Here is a 25,012-nt window from a genome sequence, read left to right as displayed (position 1 = left end):
CAAAGGAACACAGCATACAAGTGAGGCAGATGTGCGTCGACCTTCACAGGTCAGGCAGAGGCTACAAGAAGATTGCCACTCAACTGCAGCTGCCCATATCCACTGTGAGAGGAATAATTAAGAAGTTCAAAACAACTGGAACAGTGGTAAACAAGCCTGGACGAGGATCCAAGTTTATTTTGCCACCACGCACAGTGAGGAGGATGGTAAGAGAAATCAAAAGATCTCCGAAGCTCGCTGTTACAGAATTACACCAAATGGTAGCATCCTGGGGTCACAAAGTCTCCAAATCAACCATCAGGCGCTGTCTACACGCCAACAAGCTGTTTGGGAGGCATGCACAGAGAAAACCTTTCCTCACTCACAATCATAAACGCAAGCGTCCGGAGTTCGCCAAGCGGTCTTGGGGCTTCAACTGGGACCGTGTGCTTTGGTCAGATGAGACCAAGATTGAGCTTTTTGGCAACAAACACTCTAAGTGGGTCTGGCGTACCACGAAAGATGCGCATGCTGAAAAGCACCTCATACCCACTGTGAAGTATGGGGGTGGGTCAGTGATGCTGTGGCGCTGTTTCGCTTCCAAAGGCCCTGGGAACCTTGTTAGGGTGCATGGCATCATGAATGCTTTGAAATACCAGGACATTTTAAATCAAAATCTGTTGCCCTCTGCCCGAAAGCTGAAGCTGGGTCGTCACTGGGTCTTTCAGCAAGACAATGACCCTAAACATATGGCCAAATCTACACAGATATGGTTCACCAGACACAAAATCAAGCTCCTCCCATGGCCATCTCAGTCCCCTGACCTCAACCCCATTGAGAACCTGTGGGGTGAGCTGAAGAGGAGAGTACAGAGGAGAGGACCCAGGTCTCTGGATGATTTAGAGAGATTCTGCAAAGAGGAATGGCTGAAGATCCCTCTTTCTGTCTTTTCCCATCTTGTGAAACATTATGGGAGAAGATTAGGTGCTGTTTTGTTGGCAAAAGGGGGTTGTACAAAATATTAACACCAGGGGTGCTAATAATTGTGACACACATTATTTGATGTCAATTAATTATTTCTTTATGTGGGATTTTTTCCCCACTGAATAAATGCACTTGTATTGAAGGTTGGATTTTTCTCTTTTTTTCCATTAAGGTCCCATATTATTTAGAAAAAAAATAAAATATTTGGAAGCTAAAAAACACATCTCAACCAGGGGTGCCAATAATTATGGAGGGCACTGTATATATTTTACATTGTGCACATGGTTAAATAGCTACAGGCAAAAATGTAGATAACATTTTGACCTGTTGGTGGCTTTACAGAGTTTGAGCTGGGGATCCTATTTTTTTTGTGGGAGGTCATGGGATGGACTACTATGTGTGTAAAAAAAACCTAGCCAAATGCGACAAACGGTTGCTGAGATATGACCTCACTTCCTGTTTTGCCACTTTTACAACAATTTTGATTGGCTGTCACGGCTAAATGATAAAAGATATCTAATATTCCTTGAGACCCCATACAAAGCTCAGTACAGAGATACAATATACCGAATTTCGGGCGAAATGGTCAAAAAATGCGAGAAAAATAGCATTTTTATTGAATTTTACAAAATTCAAAATGGCGGGAAAACTATCCGTGCAGAAAATGACGTCATATGGTGCGTTGGATTCGTCTTGGCCCAAGGATTCCAGGGATACCAGCTTTATGAAAATTGGCCCAGCGGTTCAAAAGTTACAAGCAGAAATGTATCTGCGACTTTCACCTGCTGGTGGCGCTAGAGTATTGGGGCTGGGGACCTATAACTCGCTGTGGGTAATGTTGATGCTGCCTCAAATATGTATGCCAATTTACAGCATTTTTCTATGTCTGGTTCTATGGGCTACCATAGACTTACAGTGAATTTTACAAAATTCAAAATGGCGGAATTTCCCTTCTGCGTTGACATAACTTCATATAGTGCGTTGAATTCGGCTTGGCCCAAGGATTCTAGTGATAATAATATATTGTACATCGTGCATATGGTTTAAAAGCTACAGGCAAAAATGTAGCTAAAATTTTGACCTGCTGGTGGCGCTACAGAGTTTGAGCTGGGGTTCTGATTTTTTTTTGTGGTAGGTCATGGGATGGACTACTATGTGTGTACAAAATCCCAACCTAATTCAACAAACGGTTGCTGAGATATGACCTCACTTCCTGTTTCACCACTTTTACGACAATTTTGATTGGCTGTCACGGCAAAACGATAAAAGATATCTAATATTCCTTGAGACCCTATGTGTAGCTCAGTCCAGAGATATTATATACCAACTTTCGGGTGAATTGGTCAAAAATTGCGGGGAAAATAGCATTTTTATTGAATTTTACAAAATTCAAAATGGCGGGAAAACTATCCTGGCGGAAAATGACGTCATATGGTGCGTTGGATTCGTCTTGGCTCAAGGATTCCAGGGATACCAAGTTTATGAAAATTGGCCCAGCGGTTCAAAAGTTACAAGCAGAAATGTACCTGCAACTTTGACCTGTTGGTGGCGCTAGAGCCTTGGGGCTGGGGACCTATAACTTGCTGTGGGTAATGCTGAGCCGGGCCCGAATGTGTGTGCCGATTTACAGCATTTTCCTACATACGGTTCTATGGGCTGCCATAGACTTGCTAAGGAGAGGAAAGGTGACATAATAAGAATACCAGCTAAAACAGTAGGGGCCTTCGCCAGCTTCGCTGCTTGGCCCCTAATTATCCACATCTGTTCAGTAGCTAGCTGTGCAAAAACACCTCCCCAAATCCACTCATAGCCCACCATCTCGCTCTCTGTCCATCTCTACACACACACAGACAAACAGAAAATAGAGTAGAACAGCCTAGTTTTCCTATCATCCAAAAAATAATCAATGCCCCAGACACCCAAGGAAGTCCTGAGGCTCATCTCCGCCCTTATAAATTCTGCACACACATTCACATCCCCAGTATTCATCTCCAATTCCTCACAGACAAATAACATCATACTGTCTGTTATACAAGAGAGAGCGAGGAGCGAGAGAGAGAGAGAGAGAGAGAGAGAGAGAGAGAGAGAGAGAGAGAGAGAGAGAGAGAGAGAGAGAGAGAGAGAGAGAGAGCCCCCTGAGGTAATAAAAGCCTACCTAGTTCGTACCAACAATAAAAAAATGCACCAGTGTAGTGTAAAATCTATTGTTATTACTAGATAAGATGTGCAATGCCAATCATCTTCTGGCATGAATTCAACAAAGTCCAAAAACTATTAGTTTCCGGTTCCAATGGGAGTTGGGTGAAGGGCAAAGGGAGAGGGTATGGGAGGTAAGGACGGAAGGTGTTTTTGTAGTGAAATAGTAAAGGTAAAAAAATAAGATAGCCTTGAAATAAAAGAAAAAAAACAACCTCAGTGCTCTCCCATGTCTAAGTTATAGTTCACATTTTCCCTTGGCATGAAAAGTGTAATTAGGGGGTGTCTGTCTACCATACTAGTCCAACCTTGACTGTAAAATCGACTTCACATTTGGTCCACCTTGTACTCTCCAGCTTCAATCTCCATCTCTCTCTCTCTCTCACTCACGCACGCAAACTCAGACGTGCATGCACACATACACGTACACACAAATCAGCAGCATCCCAAGGTCTTCATGTGTACAGCCCATGCAAAATTCAAATTTCAGACACATATGGGTACGGCATTCACAGAAACCCACACTACAGTATGTCCATGAGCATGTTGTTGCGATGGCCAGACCTGACTGCTCCAGTACCCTGCTGTGTAGCAGGTGCACTGCTGTTGCTTACTGAGCTGGGGAAACAGGTTACTGTTTTGTCTGGCACTAACACTAAACATGTTGGCACACTTTTAAACAGCACATGCAGGGAGTACAATAAGCAGGGAGATACTCAACTACTATCTAATATTATCAATATTGTAAACCATCAGAATGTAAAAATAAACTCAAATCATAATCTTAGTTTTAATACTGACATATCATGTCACTACTATATAATATAATAGCATTATTATTAATAATAATATTACGACTAAGGAAAAAAGAAATTTGCTGGCTTTCAGATCACTGCTCCTCAGAATCATCCATCAACACAACGCAGATCCTGCATCTGAACAAAAGAATCCCTTTTTTAATGTTGGGGTACATGCTGTGCCTTTCTGATAGTGCTCACACTCTGATCAATTATTTAGATTCCATTCAGGGAAAATCTAGAGCCCATTTTTGGGAGGGGTGCAATATGCTGACCCACTTACACCAAGCGCACCACCCAAACAAACCTCCCAAAAAACGAGGCCGACTCCAAAACAACAGTCATTTCTTTTTTATTTCTCACAGGAAGCACAAGATTTCAAATGACTGCACAGAATTTGTCCATTTATGTAAGCAAAGTTTGTGAAACACAACATAAGTCCAGGACTTAAGCTGCGCAACTGTGGCTGACCATGAAAGCGGATTTCTGCATTAAAAAGGCATACGTTTTACATTACATTACATTCCAGGCAGCTAACAAGGATTACTTCTCAGCCTCTTAAACTCAGTGTTTATGGTTAGCAGGTTAAAAAAGGCCATATGTTTTTCAGTTATTTTGCAAGTCACTGAAGCAGCATAAAAATTGTTTGGGTGAAAGACATTATAATCTAGGTGGGATCTGGTGGGATTTATGCTAGTAGATATCATGTCAGTACTTTTCTCCATTCAGTGATAACACGCTTAGTGACAGATGCATATGCTCAGCATCATCAGGCATTACTGGCTGCCTGGTTTGGATGTGAGTGAACTCCAGGACACGCGTGGAGGTCAAACGTCAGCTCACATCTGCGCCTAGATTGATGATGCAAGGGTCCTCCAGCCATCGTCACTGACATTTGTTTGCAAACACACAGCCACAGAAAGCTGACACACACACCAAAATCTCCTCGCAAAAAAAGAAAACACCAGCACTCGAGGCAGTGGTACGGGCGATCAATTTACTGAACATGATATACTGATATGAAGAGATGTTTATTTTATGATTATGATTTACTCGTAGCCTTATCATTATTAGCCTATTTCGTTACGTCATATTACGTTACCAAAGACAAAGAAACAATCAAGGGTTTCTTATACTGCCAAGTGCCAACATCAGTGCGGCAAGCTACAGTCAAAAATAGGATGGCCAAAAACACTTTTTTGTAAATCATTGTGAAATTTTGTTTATGGTTAATACTTTTAAATTATAGTGAATTACTATGCTGAGAAACACCGAAGCCATCATCATTGCCACCCCATCTTTACTTAAAAAGATAAACCTTTCTCAGTTCTCCATCCCTGATTATTTTACCTCCACTTCCTCTGAAGTAAAAAATCTGTGCGTCATTGTAGCAGGATGACCGGCGATGGAGTGGACGAGAGACAGTTTTTCTTTCCAAAAGGAAAAGCGTTTCTTTTTATTTTTCTTCTTTTTAGATTTTTCTTAAAAGTGTGAATACGTACAGTGCATCCCAAAACAGCAAAACAAAGATGACAAAAATCTCAAAACAAAAATAGGCAAGAGTGCTAGACTATATCTGTCAAAGATTCTGGATCACTACTTACAGCAGAGCAATGACACAACCTGCTCCTACGAGGCTTAACCCGACACTGAGGCTCTGAGCCATTTACAGAGTAACTGCCCCTCCCTCAGGAAAGCCCATTCACAAAATAAATCAATCAACTAAATAACAATAACAAACCCCCAAAATAACAAACCAAAGAAAAGTAAACAAAATACAAAAACAACCAAAACCATTTTCATAAACCCAAAACCCCTTCTAAGCTTAGAAAAAGACAATACAAACATTCCCGGTAAAAACACCCCCGTTTAAAATAGTCTGCTCCGCTGAACAGCGGCCACCCCACTATTTAGTCACATTGGAACATGCCCTCGGTTTCCCCAAACCAGGAAGTGACTGCTGATGGTAAGCTGGTGAGTTCAAACTGAATCAGAATGTTTGTTGAGTGATTTTAACCAAATAAAACCAAATTGTTAAATAACCTGTTGTAAGTGATGATGTTTTAACCATAAGGATCGCTAAACCAGATGAAAGATGATGAATGATAAACGGTATGAAATGCGCATTTTGAAACGCGGTAATAATGATACATTGTAACAATAGAAATGCCGGTAGGCCTTTCCCTGCACTCTAAGTTACGATGCTAGGTGAAAGTTATGGCAATTGAAGGTGATGAATGACTGAACAATGAACCAGGGAAATGAAAACAGTACATACGGATGAATGGAGATGAAACAGTCAGCGTCAGTGCAGCATGATGTTAAATGCCGGCTAATTACTGCCTGAACGCTATAGGCTGCGTAAGCGTCACAGCTCAGTCTGTGACATTGCCTCCCCCTTCTGAGGATGCCCCCTCTGCTGGTCTAGAAAGGAAGTCTGCAGGGACATTTAGCTTCCCAGACCTGTACAATACCTCAAAATCAAACGGTTGCACAGCCAGGAACCACCTAGTGATTCTTGAGTTAGTGTCTCTCATTCTCCCTAACCAAGACAATGCCCTGTGGTCAGTTTCCAAAACAAATTTCCTCCCCAACAAATAATATTTAAAAGAGTCCAATGCCCACTTAATAGCGAGACATTCTTTCTCAACAGTGGAGTAGTTGCACTCCCGCGGCAGCAGTTTGCGGCTGATGTACGCCACAGGTTTCAAGTGTCCGTCTTCTTCCTGCAGCAATACCGCACCAAGGCCTCGCTCTGAGGCATCAGTCTGCACGGTAAAAGTCTTGTTGAAGTCAGGGCTGAGCAGCACAGGCTCCCTGCACAAGGAGTCCTTCAAGCCCTGAAATGCTGTCTCACACGCGTCAGACCATGCAACCTTGTTAGGCTGACATTTGCGTGTGAGCTCGGTCAACGGGACCGCTCTCTCTGAAAAGTTGGGTATAAAGCGTCTATACCACCCAACCAAGCCCAGGAAAGAGCGCACCTGTTTTCTTGTGGTGGGGGGCGCTCAGCGGCCTTGATGGCCTCAACCTTCCCCACTTGAGGTCGGATGACACCCCGGCCCAGCATGTAGCCAAGGTACGCCGTCTCCTCCCTGGCCAGAGAGCACTTCTCTGGATGGATGTCAGAACCCGCCTCCTTCACCAAGGAGAGGATCTGTTGCAGGTGCTGCAGATGCTCCTCCCAACGTGGAGCGTATATGCAGATGTCGTCCAGGTAGGCGGCGGCAAAGCCCTCAGTCCCTCTGAGGAGCCGGTCCATCAATCTCTGGAACGTCGCTCCCTTGCTCCATGCAACCCAAAGGCAGCACGGTGAACTGGTAGTGACCAAAGGAGTTTCTGAAGGCCGTCAGCTCTTTGCTGTCCTCAGCCAACGGCACCTGCCAATAACCTTTGCAAAGGTCAATGGTGGACAGGTATTTGGCTTTGCCGAGACGCTCGACGAGGTCATCAACCCTCGGCATGGGGTACGGGTCGAACTTGGACTGGGCGTTGACCTTCCTGCAGTCCAGGCAGAACCGCAGGTTGCCGTCCTTCTTGGGGATGAGGATGATGGGGCTGTTCCACTCACTGGACGATGGCTCGATCACCCCCAGCTCCAGCATCTGTCCAGCTCGTCCCTCAGCACGGCAGCAGGCTCTCTGGAACACGGTAGCAATTGTTGTCTCACCGGCTGCTGGTCTTTCAGGGGGATGCGGTGCTCCACCATCTCCGTCCGTCCCGGCTGCTCCACGAATAGACCCTCCGGAAGGATGGCGGTCAGCTCCTGCTGACGGTCGTTGGGCAGATGGCTCAGGTCCAGCGTCAATCCTTCTCCCCAGCACGGTAGGTACTGCTCGTTGTACTCCTCCTCTTCCTCAATGGCACGATGAACAGGCAGACACCTCTGGCTGTTGCTCTTGACGGTCGGTCCACTTCTTCAGCATGTTCACGTGGTAGACCTGGTGCTTCTTGCGGTGGTCCGGCATGTGGACCTCGTAATCACCGGTCCCATCTGCCTGGTAACAGCATAAGGTCCCTGCCACTTTGCCAGCAGTTTGTTGTCGGAGCTGGGCAACAGGCAGCAGGACCTTGTCACCAGCCTGGAAAACATCGTGATCTGGCAGAACGGTCGTACCACGCCTTTTGTCTCTCTTGCGCCCTCTGCAGTTCTCCTGTGCCAGGGCAGATGCAGTAGCAAGCTTCTCCCTCATCTTCAGCACATAAGAGATGATGTGGTGCCAGTAGGCGTCTCACCCTCCCAAGTCTCTTTTAGCACATCCAGGGGTCCTCGAACCTGGTGTGCATACAGGAGCTCGAAGGGGAAAATCCTGTCGACGCCTGGGTACTTCTCTGTAGGCAAAGAGCAAGTATGGTAGCCACTGGTCCCAGTCCTTGCCCGAATCTTCCACAAACTTCCGAAGCATGTTCAAGAGGGTCTGGTTTGAAACCGTTCGACAAGTCCGTCAGTCTGTGGATGGTAAGGAGTGGTTCTGATAACGCCTAATGCCTAAGAGATCGTAAACCTGTCTGAGGGTTTTGCTCATAAAGTTGGGGCCTTGGTCGCTGAGCACTTCGCGGGGTATCCCTACTCTAGAAAAGAGCTGCAGCATAGCGGTTGCAACTCGCTTGGCTGTAAACATCTCTCAGGGGAAGGCTTCGGGGTATCTTGTGGCGTAATCACAAATGACAAAATAAATCTGTTTCCTGATTTGCTCTTTTCAAGGGGGCCTACAACATCAACTGCAATTCTTTCAAAGGCGTGTCAATAATGGGGTAGGGGAATCATAGGGGCACGGGCAAGATTTTTACCTGCTGATAGCTGACATGGACGACAAGACTTGCAAAATTCTTTCACATCAGAGAAAAACCCTGGCCAGTAAAAGCGCTTGCTAATTCTCTGTAATGTCTTCATGTAGGCCAAGTGTCCAGCCCAGGGTATTGTGTGACCCAGTTCCAGCACTTGCCTACGGTACTTCTTGGGGATCAACAGTTGCATTCCATCCTCACTCTGTCTGTACAGTAGGTCATTCTGCACAACATAGCCCTCCCTACCTAGCACAGGACAATACTCAACACCTTCTTCAGCTTTCTTAAAACTCTGTTTCAGTGTGGGGTCTGCACGCTGTTCCTCTGCCAGATTACCACTAATATCAACATCAGTCAGTTCAGGGGGGTCAATATGCTCAGACTGCACTCCACTTTGACTCACTGTATCTTCAACATTCTGTCTGCGCCTATCACACCTTTGCTGCCTAGTCAGTGTGGGCTCAACAGGAACATCTTCACCATAATATGGCAACTCGGCTAGCTCAGCTTGGTGCTCCCTAGCCTGCGCTCTCGTCACAACACCACACAAAGCAGTCTTGTTCACCAGCTCAGATAATACTGGAAAATCCTGGCCTAGCAACACAGGATATGGCAGTTTAGGCACTAGTCAGTGTTTCCCATACATTGAGGAAACTATGGCGGCCCGCCATAGTTTAAATTTGGCCGCCATAGTTTCCAAAAATTAAAAAAAAAAAAAAAAAAAAAATTTTTTTTATTTTTTTTATTTTTTTTTTTTTATTTTTTTTTACGATTTCCGTTTTTGTTAATGAATTACGATTTCCTTCGCCCATTGGATGCTTCTTCTTATGCACATTGGGCTAGTCCAATGAAACACTTCGGTTCTCTAAGGCCCGCCCCTCCCTATAGACCCCCCACCCCACTGACAAAACTAATCATCACCTCAATAGTAGTTGACGACCACCTGGCTTAAAACTCTGGTGGACGATAGGACGCAAAATTGAGAAAGAAGAGTGGCTACATGACAAGCGCAAAAGATAACGCATACCCTAAATTGGACGCGGCAAATGTGCTAAAATCACTGACAAGTTGTTTAAAACTAAAAACATAAGGTCGTGCTAATGTGGTTCGGCCCGTCGGAGGTGGGGATTGAGGAACCACTGCTGGACGGCTCGATAGGTTGGGACACTGGGGCCGCGAGCGGACAGGTGGTGCGGATAATGAAGAGGAGGAGGAGGTGGTGTAGGTGTAGGAGAGGTTCGAGCAGGGGAAAGGAAAGATGAGAGACGGGAGACGAGACGTGACTCAGGGATATTGAGGTTAGTTCTTCACCCCAGCACACCCTCTAGCTAATGCAGTGTAGCCAAGTTTGGTTACCTCTATTACCCATAGGCCTACCGTCTGGTGATAACTATGCACTGCTTGTTTCGTTTCTCTTGCCTGGGACCAAGTTGTCATCCTGACTTCATCAAATCACTCGCAAACATGTACTCATTTTGATGCCTTTCCCTGCCCTTCTCTTGTAATGGTGTAATGCCAGCATAGAAATCTTTCATTTGTCTTGTCACAAGGCCGTGATGTGTGCTGTGTAGTTATGCGTCGTGCCCTGTCCTCTAGATCTAGCTGGCTTCGGCGTTTTTCCGCATGAAACTTAAGTTGTCGTCCCTCTTCACTCGCTCAAATCAGTAACAAATATTTAGATTTATTTTCATGAACTTCTTGTAGCCATTTCTTTTAATGTGTCGGCTGTCACACGGACGACATGTGTACTGTGTCTTGTAATAGCATGTTAATTACGTCGCAATGGCGCATCCCCGCCCTTCCCAAACCCTACAATATCTTTTTTTTTTTTTTTTTTTTACTATTCTGCTTGTCGCAGTTTTGTGCAACTACGATTTTATACAAAATGCATTTTTGTATTTTTCCCCTAATGTCATCATGATCAAGACATCTGAGTATTATCTGCCTCTTAGATGGATAAGTAAGACGCCGACCAGCCGTTCCCATTGTTAGGGAATCGCTACACGCGCTCACATGACCTGTTGTGAACACTTTAGCTATTTGTGTTGTTGTTGGCATTGCAGTGTGTAAGCTATGTTGGAAGTCTAAGCGATACGACTTGGTTTTGCTGTGGTGAAAAAATGGCGAGTTTCCGAAAACCCCCCACTTGTCAGACGTTGACAATCCGAGCCTCTTTTGATGAGTCTCAAGCGGCATTACAGTCCATGCCTAGATAACAACTTTTGGTTTTGGGGCGCGTTGGTAAAGGGGGGCGTGTTGTTAACATGCCATTTAGTAAGCAGGCTCACTGACTGTATGAACTGGAGCAATTTGACATTCAACCAAGGCAATTATTATTTTTACGAGATTTTATTATCATTATTAGATTTGGTGTATTATATTGCTTATATATTGCTTTGAAAGCCCACCTGGGACCCTTTTTGTCTGTGCGTTAACAATTTCACAGTGCTCTTAAATTCTTACCTTTGCTCCTATTTTGTTTTATTATTTTTTTCATTACATAGACCCCTGCATGAGGGACGAATGAAACTGTGTTGTAAACACAAATGATCTCACTGTACTGCATTTTTTATTTTTTTATGTACTACTATTATACATGTCATGGTAAAATCTTATGTAGCCTTATTTCTCAAAATATAAATGGCTGAAATGTAGGCCTATAGTTTTCTCCATGCGCCAATGTCATACTGTACTACTCATTGTTTTTGCCGTTTTGCATTTACGCTGCGTAAATACATCCCCCCCCCCCCTAAAGGCCCCGCGTGAAAAGACCCCCCCCCCCCCCCCCCCCGGGAAAAAAAATCCCGGCTGCCCCCATAGTTTCCGAAATTTCTGTGGGAAACACTGCTAGTCCTACCCTCAGCAAGTATGTCTGTCCCTGCACTCTGACATACACATCAGCTGTCTCGTGCTCACTTTTATCTCCATGAACACAGAAAATGGTCAGCTTGTCATTGCAGTTACGGAACTCTAGGGGGACTAGGTCAGCCTGCACTAGTGTCTGTGAACATCCAGTATCTATCAAAGCTTTAGCAGGTTTACCATTTAGCTCAACAGTGATGGTGGGGTCTCTGCTCTCCAGGGTGTTACGAGGAGGTGGTGGTGGGGAACATAGCATAAATGGCTGTATTTGGACTTCCGCAGGGGGCAAGCAGGGCTCTTATGATTTTCTTGGCCACAATTGTAACAGGAAATTCTCTGGGGTCTAGAACGATCTGTGGGGGGTGGTGGTGGTGGTGGGTGTGGGGCTCTACTATGGCTATAACTATTGGCAGTACCAGAACCAACTCCCTTCCCAAACCCAACAGACTTACCCCGGCTGCTCTGCTCCAGCACTCCAGCATAGCGGTAGCCTCGGGGACCTCTGTGTGCAGCAACGTAGCTCTCCACCAGCGTAGCGGCCTCTGCTGCGGTCTTCGGGTTTCGTTCCCGGACCCAGGTCCTCACGTCTGGATAAAGCACGCGGAGATACTGTTCCAGCACCAGCGTCTCCATCAGGTTCTCTTTGCTGCTCTTCTCATAATCAGTCCACTTGCAGAACAGGTCCTTCAGTCGCACGTACAGTTCTTGCGGCGTCTCCGAAGGGCTGGTCTCGAGGGCTCTGAAATTCTGTCTGTACGTCTCAGCGTTGATCTCGTACTTTTTCAGCACCGCTTCCTTCAGGCGGTCGTAGTCGGTTGTGTCATCTGGGTTCATGGCAACGAAGGCACTGCGGGCTTTTCCAGTCAACAATGGGATGAGGTGGATGGCCCAGGTCGTTCTTCGCCAGCCAAAAGCTGTGGCTAGCCTTTCGAAGGTCGTGAGGTAGTGCTCGATGTTGTCACCTTCCTCCAGCTTTGCCATCTTCGGCGGACGCCCCTCGGTGGTCACAGTTGTCACTGTTGGTGGTGGTTCAGGCGTTGAACTTGAAGTGTCCCTGGATGATGGTGGTTCAGGTGTTGCATTGCCCTCGGGTGGTGGTGGGGGTGTGGCTCGGCCCGACTCCATGTCGAGCTGGAGCTGTGTCACTTGGTGAGTCAGGACCTTGACTTGCTGCGCTTGTGCAGATACACCTCTCTCCATCCGCTCATCTCTTGCATGTTGCATTTCCATAAACGACTGGAACATTGACGCTAGACGATCAATGGCGGCGTCTGCTGCGGCAGGCTGTGGAGTGGGCACTCTCATCTCAGTGGTGCCCCCTGTCGCTCCATCTTCCTTGCCTTCATTACCTTTCTTCCTGGATGTCATCTTGTCAGCTGTGGATCTTCTCTCCGTCTCACTCCGTTACCCAAACTTCTGACACCACATGTAGCAGGATGACCGGCGATGGAGTGGACGAGAGACAGTTTTTCTTTCCAAAAGGAAAAGCTTTTCTTTTTATTTTTCTTCTTTTTAGATTTTTCTTAAAAGTGCGAATACGTACAGTGCATCCCAAAACAGCAAAACAAAGATGACAAAATCTCAAAACAAAAATAGGCTAGAGTGCCAGACTATATCTGTCAAAGATTCTGGATCACTACTTACAAGCAGAGCAATGACACAACCTGCTCCTACGAGGCTTAACCCGACACTGAGGCTCTGAGCCATTTACAGAGTAACTGCCCCTCCCTCAGGAAAGCCCATTCACAAAATAAATCAATCAACTAAATAACAATAACAAAACCCCAAAATAACAAACCAAAGAAAAGTAAACAAAATACAAAAACAACCAAAACCATTTTCATAAACCAAAACCCCTTCTAAGCTTAGAAAAAGACAATACAAACATTCCCGGTAAAAACACCCCCGTTTAAAATAGTCTGCTCCGCTGAACAGCGGCCACCCCACTATTTAGTCACATTGGAACATGCCCTCGGTTTCCCCAAACCAGGAAGTGACTGCTGATGGTAAGCTGGTGAGTTTAAACTGAATCAGAAATGTTTGTTGAGTGATTTTAACCAAATAAACCAAATTGTTAAATAACCTGTTGTAAGTGATGATGTTTTAACCATAAGGATCGCTAAACCAGATGAAAGATGATGAATGATAAACGGTATGAAATGCGCATTTTGAAACGCGGTAATAATGATACATTGTAACAATAGAAATGCCGGTAGGCCTTTCCCTGCACTCTAAGTTACGATGCTAGGTGAAAGTTATGGCAATTGAAGGTGATGAATGACTGAACAATGAACCAGGGAAATGAAAACAGTACATACGGATGAATGAAGAGTGAAACAGTCAGCGTCAGTGCAGCATGATGTTTGCTTGCCGGCTAATTACTGCCTGAACGCTGTAGGCCAGAAATATTCTGTGTAGGCTGCGTAAGCGTCACAGCTCAGTCTGTGACAGTCATCATCGACTCTTCTCTCTCCTTTGAATCCCATATTAAACACCTCACCAAAACTGCGTTTTTCCACCTTAAAACCATCTCCAGACTCCGCCCTTCTCTTACCCCTACCTCTGCTGAGACCCTCATTCACGCTTTTGTAACCTCCAGATTAGATTATTGCAATGCCCTACTCACTGGTCTCCCTACTAAATTGATTAACCGTCTTCAATACATTCAAAACTCAGCTAGATTACTTACACACACCAGACCCTGGCATCACATTACCCCTATCCTCTATCAATTACACTGGCTTCCTATCCATTCACGTATCCATTTCAAAATTCTCCTCCTCGTATACAAGGCCCAGCACAACCTTGCACCCTCCTACATCACAAGTCTCCTCACCCCATACAATCCCACCCGCACACTACGCTCCACTGACTCACTCCTCCTTACAGTTCCCTCCACACACTTGCGCACCATGGGCGACAGGGCATTTAGTGTTGTTGGCCCCAAACTCTGGAATGCTCTCCCACTCTCACTTCGACAGTGTTCTACACTGTCCACTTTCAAAACTCAGCTGAAGACACACCTTTTCACTTCTACTTTTAAATTTCACATTGGCACTTCCACTTCATTTTAATTATCAGTTTATCTTCTATTTTACATATTTTATCTTTTCTTCCCCTCATTTTTATGTTATTTTCAATTTTCATTCTACTTCTTTTTGTTATTTTAAAACATTTATTTTTATTGTACTTTTTTCCCCCTTTATTTTATTTTTGCATTTTAATTATTCTCATTACTCTCCTATTGTTAATTCACTGAAGCTTTGTTTACTTTCCCTATTGTTATGTATTTGTTTTTGATTGTAAAGTGTCCTTGGGTATTTTGAAAGGCGCTCAAAATAAAATGTATTATTATTATTATTATTATATGAAATGATATCCAGTACAAACCATATATATTGTGTTGTGGGCCATGGGCAGCTGAAAGTCAATTTACTGAACTGGTGACACATGACCTTTGGATGAACTGACTGCAGTGCACACATGAACTAAGAATGACCTCACCTGCCTTGGTTAAAGACAGTTGGTCACACGCCTAGAGGATCCTCTCCATCATCAGACTTAGCCTTAGACTTAGTCTAGGATGAGTTGGATGCATTGTGGATGCACAGGATGCATTATGTTACTTTAAAGGGGCACTGTGTAGGATGGTGGCCAGAGTAGAGTAGGTATTCCAACTATGCTTCTCATTGAAACTGTGCTGCCAAATTGATATTTTTGTGAATATTTACTGAGTAATAAACTAATATTTATTAGTATGATAAAGTAGGTTTTGCAGCTAAAAAGGACTAGTTCTGGAATTTCAAAATGGCGGACATGGAGAAGCTCCCCCCTTTTCATGTATAAAAAGTGCTATTTTCCCAGTCATAAAGAATACTTATAATTTGATGGTGGTGGTAAGTACAATGAGTGACTCAGCTACTAAATCTACAGGCAGCATTAGATGTAGAGTTAGGGCTGGGTGACATGGCAAAAAAGCAACAAACTACCAACACAGTGGTACCACACGCTTCACATATTCGATCAATTTGGCCATAACCAAACGATCCCAACATTAATATTGTCGGCTTCTGATATCTTATGGCATCATATTTTGTCAGCAAGGACATTGGTTTAAGGGAAGAACGTCAAGTCAACTCTACTTAAATATGGCCAACATTGATAATGATTGACCTCAACTTTATCATTACTGATCACGATCGATTATTCACCTGGCAGGATGAAAATCCAGCAGACTTCCAGGGCCCAATCCCAGCCAGGAAAACACAAAACTTACTGGTACCAATTATATTCAACATGTTCAATTCAATATATATTATCTTAATGCATAAAAAACATTTTGGATTCAAGTTGGTCTCTACACAACAAACACAACAACTGGTGACAGCCTTGGACAAGCTCAGACTGCCCTCCACAAATGTTTCATCAAGTAAAATCAAGAATATTGGTCACTGTGTCTATCTTCACAGTTCAGGGGTCACTTGTATTGTTGGAGATGGTGTGATGTAATGACTTCATTTTACAAGCTTCATTACCATTCATCCAGTGGAAAATGAAACCAAATTAAATGTCTTCAACATCAGCTGCAGTCAAACAAGAACATAGCTTACAGAAAAATATGGCCTAATTATCCAATTACTTTTTTATTAAACTAATTCATTCAAAGACTTGGCAGTGGGTAGTTTAAACACTGGTTTGCTTGTGTCCATTACATTCCGGGCAAATAGGGCCTGCCATTCCATCCCATATAACATGGACACCTTATTTTGATTAAGTGAAATACATTCACAAGAGATGGCGGTGGCTGATGTAAACGTCGACCTGTCTTTGCCATAACATTCCCTGCAAATAAGGCTTGCCATCCCATCCCATGCCATCCCAATAAGGACCCCAGTGGTTTAGAGCATTTCAGCATGTGGAGCATCCAGCAAGGGGAATGTGAGCGGATATTTAAGAAGAGGGGGAGTTGACCCGCCAATGTCTGGGCCACAGTACTCAGAGTTACAGTGGCATCCTGCATCGTCTCTCTGGTATGCTGAACGCGCGGGCAAGCCTGAACGCTCCAGGGGGGTCATACAAACACCAGACTGGCACAGCCAAAGGAATGAGGACGCAGGCAGGGTGTGTGTGTGTGTGTGTGTGTGTGTGTGTGTGTGTGTGTGTGTGTGTGTGTGTGTGTGTGTGTGTGTGTGTGTGTGTGTGTGTCGGTGTTGTCTAAAAATGTACTGGGGGATCTAAATGCTGAGCCTAAGCAGAGGAATGAGGCATGTACTGCTTGTCTGTATCACTGGGCATAGCAGAGGAATGAGGTGTGTGTGTGTGTGTGTGTGTGTGTGTGTGTGTGTGTGTGTGTGTGTGTGTGTGTGTGTGTGTGTGTGTGTGTGTGTGTGTGTGTGTGTGTGTGTGTGTGTGTGTGTGTGTGTTTCGACCCAATGCACCCCCTGCATTGGGTCTAAAAATGCCCTCATGGCCAGAATAGGCCAGGGGGGCAAGGCTGCAGAGACAGCTGCGTGTCTTGAAAACAAACCTGTTACGAGGGCACAGCCTGATGTCGCCATCCTATAGGCTACTAGGGTGCTTCTTACAGTAATGCTTATACATAAGCCCCAACCTGTACTGCCCTACAAAGACAAAGAGCAATAATGGCATATTTTGTCAAAATTACAAATATCCAACCTAATACCAAGGCTTTGAAGGCATTTTCTCAGCTTCAATGTTGACGTAGTTTCGGGCAGTATAGGCATCCCCCACAGTAATGCTGATACATAGTCCATCCTGTAGGCATGAAATATGGCGTTTTAGCGTATGGAGACAGAGCAACCTCTGCACATTCAGTCTGTCAAATCACCAAGAATTGAGAATAAGACAAACCCATAGGCATCAGTGTGAGCCACAGCACCAAAACCTCCACCACCACCACCGCCGCAACCTCAGTGCAGCAGTCAGGCTGTGAGTGAAATCAATCCAATGACGGAATAAAAAGGACAAGAGTCAGCAGCATATTAAAAAGCAGACAGATGTGCCAGTCAATCAGAAGCAGCATGAAAAGAGAGAGTACAGACAGATGAAGACAGACTGAATAGAGCAGAGAAGAGAGGACAGATGAAGACAGACTGTCTGGAGCAGATGACGTGTTGAATGGTGAATAATGACGCTGGTGGTGGTGAGTGGATTGTATTGTGAGTGGGCCGGCTCCCCTTCTCTGGCTGCAAGTGAAGCCCCAAATCAGACTGCACTGAATCAGCACAGCTGAGACTCCCAGCCTGCTGCTCTGTCATTACCTCCAAAACACAACCACACAGCTCAATTACAAATGACTGACACAAGGCTATCACAGCCCACACACACTCTCATATACACACACACGCACGCGCACGCACACACACACACACACCTTCAAATGGCAATCACAACAACAAAAGACAAGAATACAAACAAGTCACGGACACTGGCTGCTGCCCACAGAAGGATGCGGCGATGGTAAAGAGAATGAATAGCTTATGCTGCCCACGCTCACTGAGCCGAGCTGGATTTTAGAATGCTTTGTCCATGCCAGGAGCTGGCATGACAAATAGGAGATAATGCTTATACTCTCTGGAATATGGGACAGTTTATATTTACAAAGCAGAGTAAGACTTTAGAATGCCTTGCATGTGCCACAACTTGTCATGGTAAAAAAGTGATAGTATTTGTCATGGCAATTATTTAAAAGGACAATTGATGGGGACAATGAACAAGTTGCTGCCTATGCTTACTGAGAAGAGTTACTTTTAGAAATGTGTTGCTTGCGCCAGGACGCTAAAGCTTTATCTATTTCAGGACTTGGTAAGAACGAGCTAGGCCTTGTACTCGTCATAGCAATACTGTGCTGCTACAAGCGCAATTGATGGGCACAATAAACACGTATGCACCCTTCACTTACTGAGCAGAGTTAGAGTTAGAATGCTTTGTCCATGCCAGGACTTGAAATGACAAAAAGGAGATAGCATTAATACCTTGCGTTCTGGACAATGCACAGCTTATACTTACCATATTTACCGAGCCGAGTTTTTCAGAAATGCTTTGCCTATGCCATGGCAAAAAAAGAGATGGCACTTGCTATGGCAGTATTTAGGAGAGCAATTGATGAAGACAATAAACAGCTTATTCCATCTAGACTTACTGAGTTGAGTTATATTTTAGAAATGCTTTTCCTGTGCCAGGACTTGGCAAAAAGGAGACCTCGTACTCAGGCAATTGATGGGGACAATATACACTTTCATGCTGCCCTACGTTTACTGGCCTGAGATGTTTATAAAAATGCCTCGCCTGTGCCAGGACTTGCCATTGCTAAAGGAATATAGCACTTGTCATGGCCCCTGTTTTCTGGTTACATGGGCAAATCTCATCCTAAAACAGCTTTTTTTGTTTCCTCCCGCAGTCCATGACAAATTGTCCATGTCACGCCTCCATGCCTCTGTAACTATCGTTGCACTAGGGGGTTGAGAGAGAGAGACAGAGAGATAGAGAGAGAGTGTGTGTGTGTGTGTGTGTGTGTGTGTGTGTGTGTGTGTGTGTGTGTGTGTGTGTGTGTGTGTGTGTGTGTGTGTGTGTGTAGGGGGTCTTCATTATCATAATGGGTGGCAAGCGGAGTGGAGGCCGCCAGTGGGACTCACATTAGCCTGCACCCAGGGGGGCCAACACAGTAGCACAGAGTGCAATGCAACACATGCAAATCACTGATAATCATAAAAATGCCACATGCACTGCTGTGATTCCAAGGCTTTGATTAATGCGCGTAATTTTGTATAAAAACAAAAACATAAAACACATGGAACTAAAAAAATACTCTACTACTTACGGACAAAACACAAATAAAAAAGTGACACAAATGGAAAGTCGTTTGCTCTCAGAAATTAATGACAGTCATTAAGTGAGCCACAGACAGGTCGTCATCTCAGCAACTACAGAATGGTAACCATTCTCTTGTTGGCAACAGGGCCATCAATTATTTACCAGCCTAGCGGGATACTAACATACACTTTGTGACAGCACTAAGAGGGGTCCTACTTGTACAAGTTATACAGGCTGTGCTTCTTGGACTTTCAAATGCATGTCCCTCATTGCCCTCTGTTTCATTTAATATCTACCAAATACTGTAGCCGATATATTCACTGGGCTAGAAGGCTAACATATTGTACATGGCACCAAAAAGAGCAGTGTTACAAGCTTACACATACAGTACATTCTTTAAAATAACTGTCTGCAATAAAGTAACACTTATTGTTTCGTTTATATCCAACCCTAGAGCTGGATACAGTACCTGATACAGAAACCAAATACTGCAGAGTTGTTCTGACTTGACAGTGACATTATAGGGCACGATGTGTGCTCTGTGGACTCATTTTCTATGCGACAGTATTATGATGAGATCTGACGGCCCAAAATCGATAAGGGTAGAGGGGAGAGGAAACTCTAATATTAGTCATTAGCCACCCCAACCCCCAGCAGTCTGTCTCAGCTGCAGGACAGAGCAGAACCATTGATCACACCGATTTTCAAGAGAAGGCACCACCTCCAAAAGAGAGAGAGAGAGAGAGAGAGAGAGAGAGAAAATCTTTCCATCTCATCTGGGTTGGCAAATGGCTCATGACTGAAGGGCTGCAACAGCCGCAACTGCAGGCTGCCACTCCGATTATGCTGGTACAGAACAAAGCACTCACTTTAGCGGTTTGAGGGGGCATTCATTACATATTCAGGAGAAGCAGGGGCAGAACAAGGGCAAGCACCAAAAGCGTCTTGCATCAGCAGTACAGTACCCTGATGTCCCGTTCTTTCTGATACAAGGTAAAACTCTTCCCCAAATGATGTTGCACTCCAAAGAACCACCAGCAGCCCCCATCTCACTTCCCCTCCTGAACCTCTTCCAGAATTGGATGGCTTGGCTGGCTCTGGTCCTGCAGTACAATACATCGGAGAGTATAGCTCCGCACTAAAGCTGTAAGCAGTTTTTTCTCCAAAACTTGGCAACATGAATGTTTACTGTTACATGGTGGAGTATGCTATGTCCTATGCAGCTCAGGCCTGGCTGTTTCATCATGAGGGAAGTGCTCGCAGTCCTTGTTGAGAAGAACACAAAAGGAGGAAACTGATGCAAGTGGGTTGGAAGTGGATGACAGAAATATACCCTGGCAAGGCTACGTTCAAAACTGTTCACTCATTCAAAATGTGGTGCATTGTGTGTCAGCTACAGAGTATTATATAAACTTTGCTTCGAGTAAAAGGTTAAAGCCAAGAGATTGAAATTCAGTCAAAGTTATAAAAAGAGCAGTAAGCTTGTACCCTGCCTGTGTGTCATGGTGAAGGAGGCAAATGGATGAAAGGATACATTTCCCAATGCTTAACATCTTATGTAATGGGAACAAAAGAATGGTCCAAATTCATTCAATGCCAAAGTACTTGGGAACAGGAAGCAGGCACCAAACCAACTGTAAAATTATTGACAATCATATAACACAATGACTACAGAACCTTGCTTACCACAGAGAACAGCAAAAGGTATGAATTCCAAGAGGAATAGTTTTACTCATATTAGTAGACCCAACACAGCACATTGTGGTTCATCCCATACTGATTTTGACTGGACCAACTAGCACCAGGGACACATGCAAGTGAATTAAGCAAAGCAAAGCGAAATTCACGATTCATTCCTATAAGGCAAGCGAAGTGGGGCGAAAGGCAAGTGAGCAAGGGGTCAACTGAAGCGAAAAGTTTAATCAAGGTTAATATAATTGCACAAACGAGGAGCAAATTTCGCCAGTGGCAGACGATCAAATCCACAATATAAATGTTTTAATTGATTTGATGCGCTGCTACGACCTGTTGAGCTGTCAGAATGGAACACTGAATTTCGCTTCTCTTCACCTCCCTCATTTTCCCTGCTGCATCATGATAAGCACACATTCTTTCCGCTCACAGCTGTTGGAGTGTTTAGTGAGAGACTTACCACATCCTCCATGTTTTCCACCGAGCATCTGGAGGGGGTGGAGTTGTCCGGCGTCTGGGGCATTTCCGACGAGGACGATGACGAGGTAGCGGGTCCCCCCTCTGAGTTGGAGTTGGCCTCCTTCTGGCTCTCCACAGGGCTGGAGCATCGCTGCGGCTTCCCCGGGGACAAGGTCAGTCCTCCCCCACCACCTCGCATGCTCCGGCTGCGCTGCTTCCTCTTTGGGGGTCCCCCGTGCTGCTGCTGCTGCTGCTGCTGCTGCTGCTGCTGGCTCGACCGCTGGGCCCTCTGGGACTGAGACCTGGCGCAGGTCGGGGAGGCCCCACGGCTGTTACCACTACTGTTCCCAGCAGCATCACCACCCCCAGGGGTGCCGTCTTGGCCCTGTTGAGACGCCGGGCGAGACAGGATCTGGGCACAGCTGGTGGAGCGGTGGCGGTTCCTTCTGGGTGCAGGGATTGGGTGTGGGGCCTCCTTGCCTGGGGGTGCTGGGACTGGGGGAGCTCCTGCTGCCTCTGCGGCCTCCTCGCCTGGAGCGGTGGAGGGCCTGGTGCTCTGCGCGTGTCCGTGTTTCTCCAGCAGATGGCAGATGAAGCGGCTCTTCTCCAGCTCCAGCTCCTGTCGCAGGCCCTGCAGGAGCAGCGCCTGCTCCCCGCTCGCCTGCCCATGCAGCCTGGCCAGCAGCTCTTCCAGCTTGCAGTAGACAGAGACAGCTCCACCACCGCCTCCGCCTGCCGACCGCCCGCCCAGCAGAGTCTTAATGTCCTGCGGGTCGGGCTTTCCTGGTAGCCCAGTGCTGTCTCTGATGCCACCTGGGCCTGTGTTGCCGATACCGCCACCAACAGCACCACACAGCTCTTTAGCCAGGAGTCGCTGCAGCTCCTGGGCCTGCTTGAGGGTGGCGCCGGTGCGCTCTCGTTCGCGCTCCCTCCAGCGGCGCAGCTGCCGAACCTCGGCAGCGTGCTCCTTGCTGAGGGCCTCGCGTTGCCTCTGGAGAGCCGAGGCCCTCTGCCTCTCCTGCCTGGAGGTCAGCTCCCGCAGCGCCTGCTCGCGCTCCTGCCGGCCTTCCTCACGCACGCGCCCCAGCTCCTGGGAGAACCTGTGCTGGGCGTCCTTGTGGCGGCCCCTCTCGGCCTCCAGAGCCGAGCGTAGTCTCAGGATCTCGCGCTCTGCCTTGCTGGTACTGGGGCCACAGGAGGCAGAGCGGCGGGGGGGTGCGTTGTTGCTGTTGCTGCAACCGGATCCCCTCTTGGTGGAAGAGGAGAAAACCATAGTGTTGTAGTTGTTGTTGTTATAACCTTTGTCCTTGCCCATTTTTCGCTCTCACACACTTGCTGGTTGACAAGTCGGAGGTCAAGGCAATGGAGAAGAGCAGCTCATTCAAGGTTCAGTTGGCAGGCATGCATGCAAACAGATGGGGGACATGGATGGGTAGATGGATCTCATGCAAAGGGTTATGGGAATGACATGGAAAGGCACACACATGCAGCAAGCAGCACACGGTTGCGCTGGAAAGAGTAGAGATGAATTAATGAATGTCAGAGGTCATGCCATGTACAGTGAAGACACAATAAAATCATGACCGATTATTCAGTCACTACTCAGAATTGAGAACTTTTCAAGTGAAGTTGCAAATACCATGAAAGCATCCCTAAGTGTCCAGTTTGTAACAAATAACTGTCAGTAGATCCAAAGTAATAAATATGCGTCTTTTGTTGTCTCTAAACGTAGAAGCAACGTTTTCTCATAGCTATTCAGGAACAAGTCGACTTTGGAAACAAGGCGATGCCAGTGCTGGTCATGAAATGTTTGAGATGCGCGCGCCATGACGGCGAATGTTAATTACCATTTTGGATACGACATTGTTTCCATAAGTTTTAAACCATTAATGTTAACCGCTCATTTTAAAAAGTCTTTACAGTGCTGCCCACTTTTGTCTTCACGTTGCAATCATCTGATGTGGCATATCAAGAAGACATGTTAATTATCTCAACACATCAACCAAACAGAAGGTAAACAGACTTGCGCGCGACCATCAGTGGAAGTCGCAAAATAATGGCATGACCAAAGGATAATAGCTAATGTGGCTAACTGGGCAACTAGCCTCATCTCGAGGCGTTAGAACTCTTCGAAACGTGACACAGAAAATAGTTACTCCTAAACGTATTTGCATGCTGATGGTGGTTAGTGTGTTTTAGTAACTTGACGTTAAATTCAGTTTAGTGAGAGATGCGCATGGACTACTGCTGCTACCGTTAGGTGTCAGGTAAAGCATGGTGAAAAAAGCCAGCAAACAAACACTTACCTCCCACACACGGGAGGAGGATATCACAACTTGGAAAAAAGCTAGAACATTTGGGTTGCTTCAGATATCCTTCGGATATTAGCGCTTTGAAATAAGCGACTTTCAATTTAAGGCAGAAAACACTGTGAGCCGTGCATTCTTTTTCAATGAACGCACTGTCAACATCCGAGAGAGGAGGCGACTGAAACACCACCACCAGTTGCTTGCTTCAGGCACTATGCTGCCTAGCTGACCCCTCTAGAAGGCTTCCCGTCATCAAGATGACCGAGGACGGAGGAGAATTTGCTGAAGCAACAGCGCCTACCCGCGGCCGGCCATTATGAGACAAGGTTGGAGACAACCACACCACACAATGGTGTAAGTAGAATGATTTACATTTCAGAGTTTAAATTGAAAGTAGATCTGGATATTTTATCAGTCAGTTTACTTACTGTGAAAGTCAGTCATACTGACGTTTAAGACAATGCAACAACATCAGGACAAATCAAGGACCCTGTCATAGGGCCCTATTTCTGTTAAGAGCATAAAGGAATGGGGAAGAGCATAGCCTACATTGTATGGCCTATTGGAAGGGTCCATTATTAGGCCTATCTGTAAAGTGAAAAAGGGAAAAGGGGAGTTGGTAAAAATGAGTGGGTTGCCTGTTCAGGTCATATATCCACTAGCCTGATTATTATCGACTTTCAAATCTCTTCGAGACTTGGTCTGACCAAGAGCATAACCATTAACATTTCCCAAACGACATAGTTGACCCGCCACCCTTAATTTGCTGATGGTTGCTTGCTTCCCGATAAAGTGGGAGGAATTCCCGTTTTTTTCGGGAGCTCAGAAAGAATCTATATTTGTATTGCTCTTGGCCTGACGCTGAAGGTGTTGTGTCACTCTGAGGGCACGGCCTGGCTACAGATCCACATCCCCTTATTAGTCTGGCTACTGCACCTTGAAGTGTTGGTCTGGCTAACTTGCTGTTTCTCAGAGGGTGGGCCTAATCTGCATCTTTGAAATGCCTCTGTATGCCGCTACTGGTTGAAGCTATAATCAATCAGATGACTCTTTCAATCAATTACAGTATGGCCAATGACAGAGCTTGTGCATCATTGTTGATATAAAGGACCA

General features: G+C 45.6%; 1 protein-coding gene across 3 annotated transcripts in view; it reads right to left on the bottom strand.

Moving 5' to 3' along the window:
- Positions 1 to 24,093, bottom strand: part of LOC134452892 (peripheral-type benzodiazepine receptor-associated protein 1-like) — a 126,383-nt gene extending 102,290 nt beyond the window's left edge. For 2 of the 3 annotated variants that reach the window (XM_063203554.1, XM_063203555.1), the window contains exon 1: positions 21,592 to 24,093. In XM_063203554.1, the coding sequence (XP_063059624.1) occupies positions 21,592 to 22,905 (1,314 nt within the window). In that variant the 5' untranslated portion in view covers positions 22,906 to 24,093. The remainder of the gene's footprint in view (positions 1 to 21,591) is intronic. The other variant, XM_063203553.1, reaches the window with a different exon arrangement.
- Positions 24,094 to 25,012: the final 919 nt, after the last annotated feature.

Source organism: Engraulis encrasicolus, chromosome 7 (genome assembly GCF_034702125.1).
Source record: "Engraulis encrasicolus isolate BLACKSEA-1 chromosome 7, IST_EnEncr_1.0, whole genome shotgun sequence".
Taxonomy (NCBI): Eukaryota; Metazoa; Chordata; class Actinopteri; order Clupeiformes; family Engraulidae; genus Engraulis; species Engraulis encrasicolus.
The sequence above is the reverse complement of the archived record's forward strand: the minus strand, read 5'-3'. Positions and strand labels throughout refer to the sequence as shown.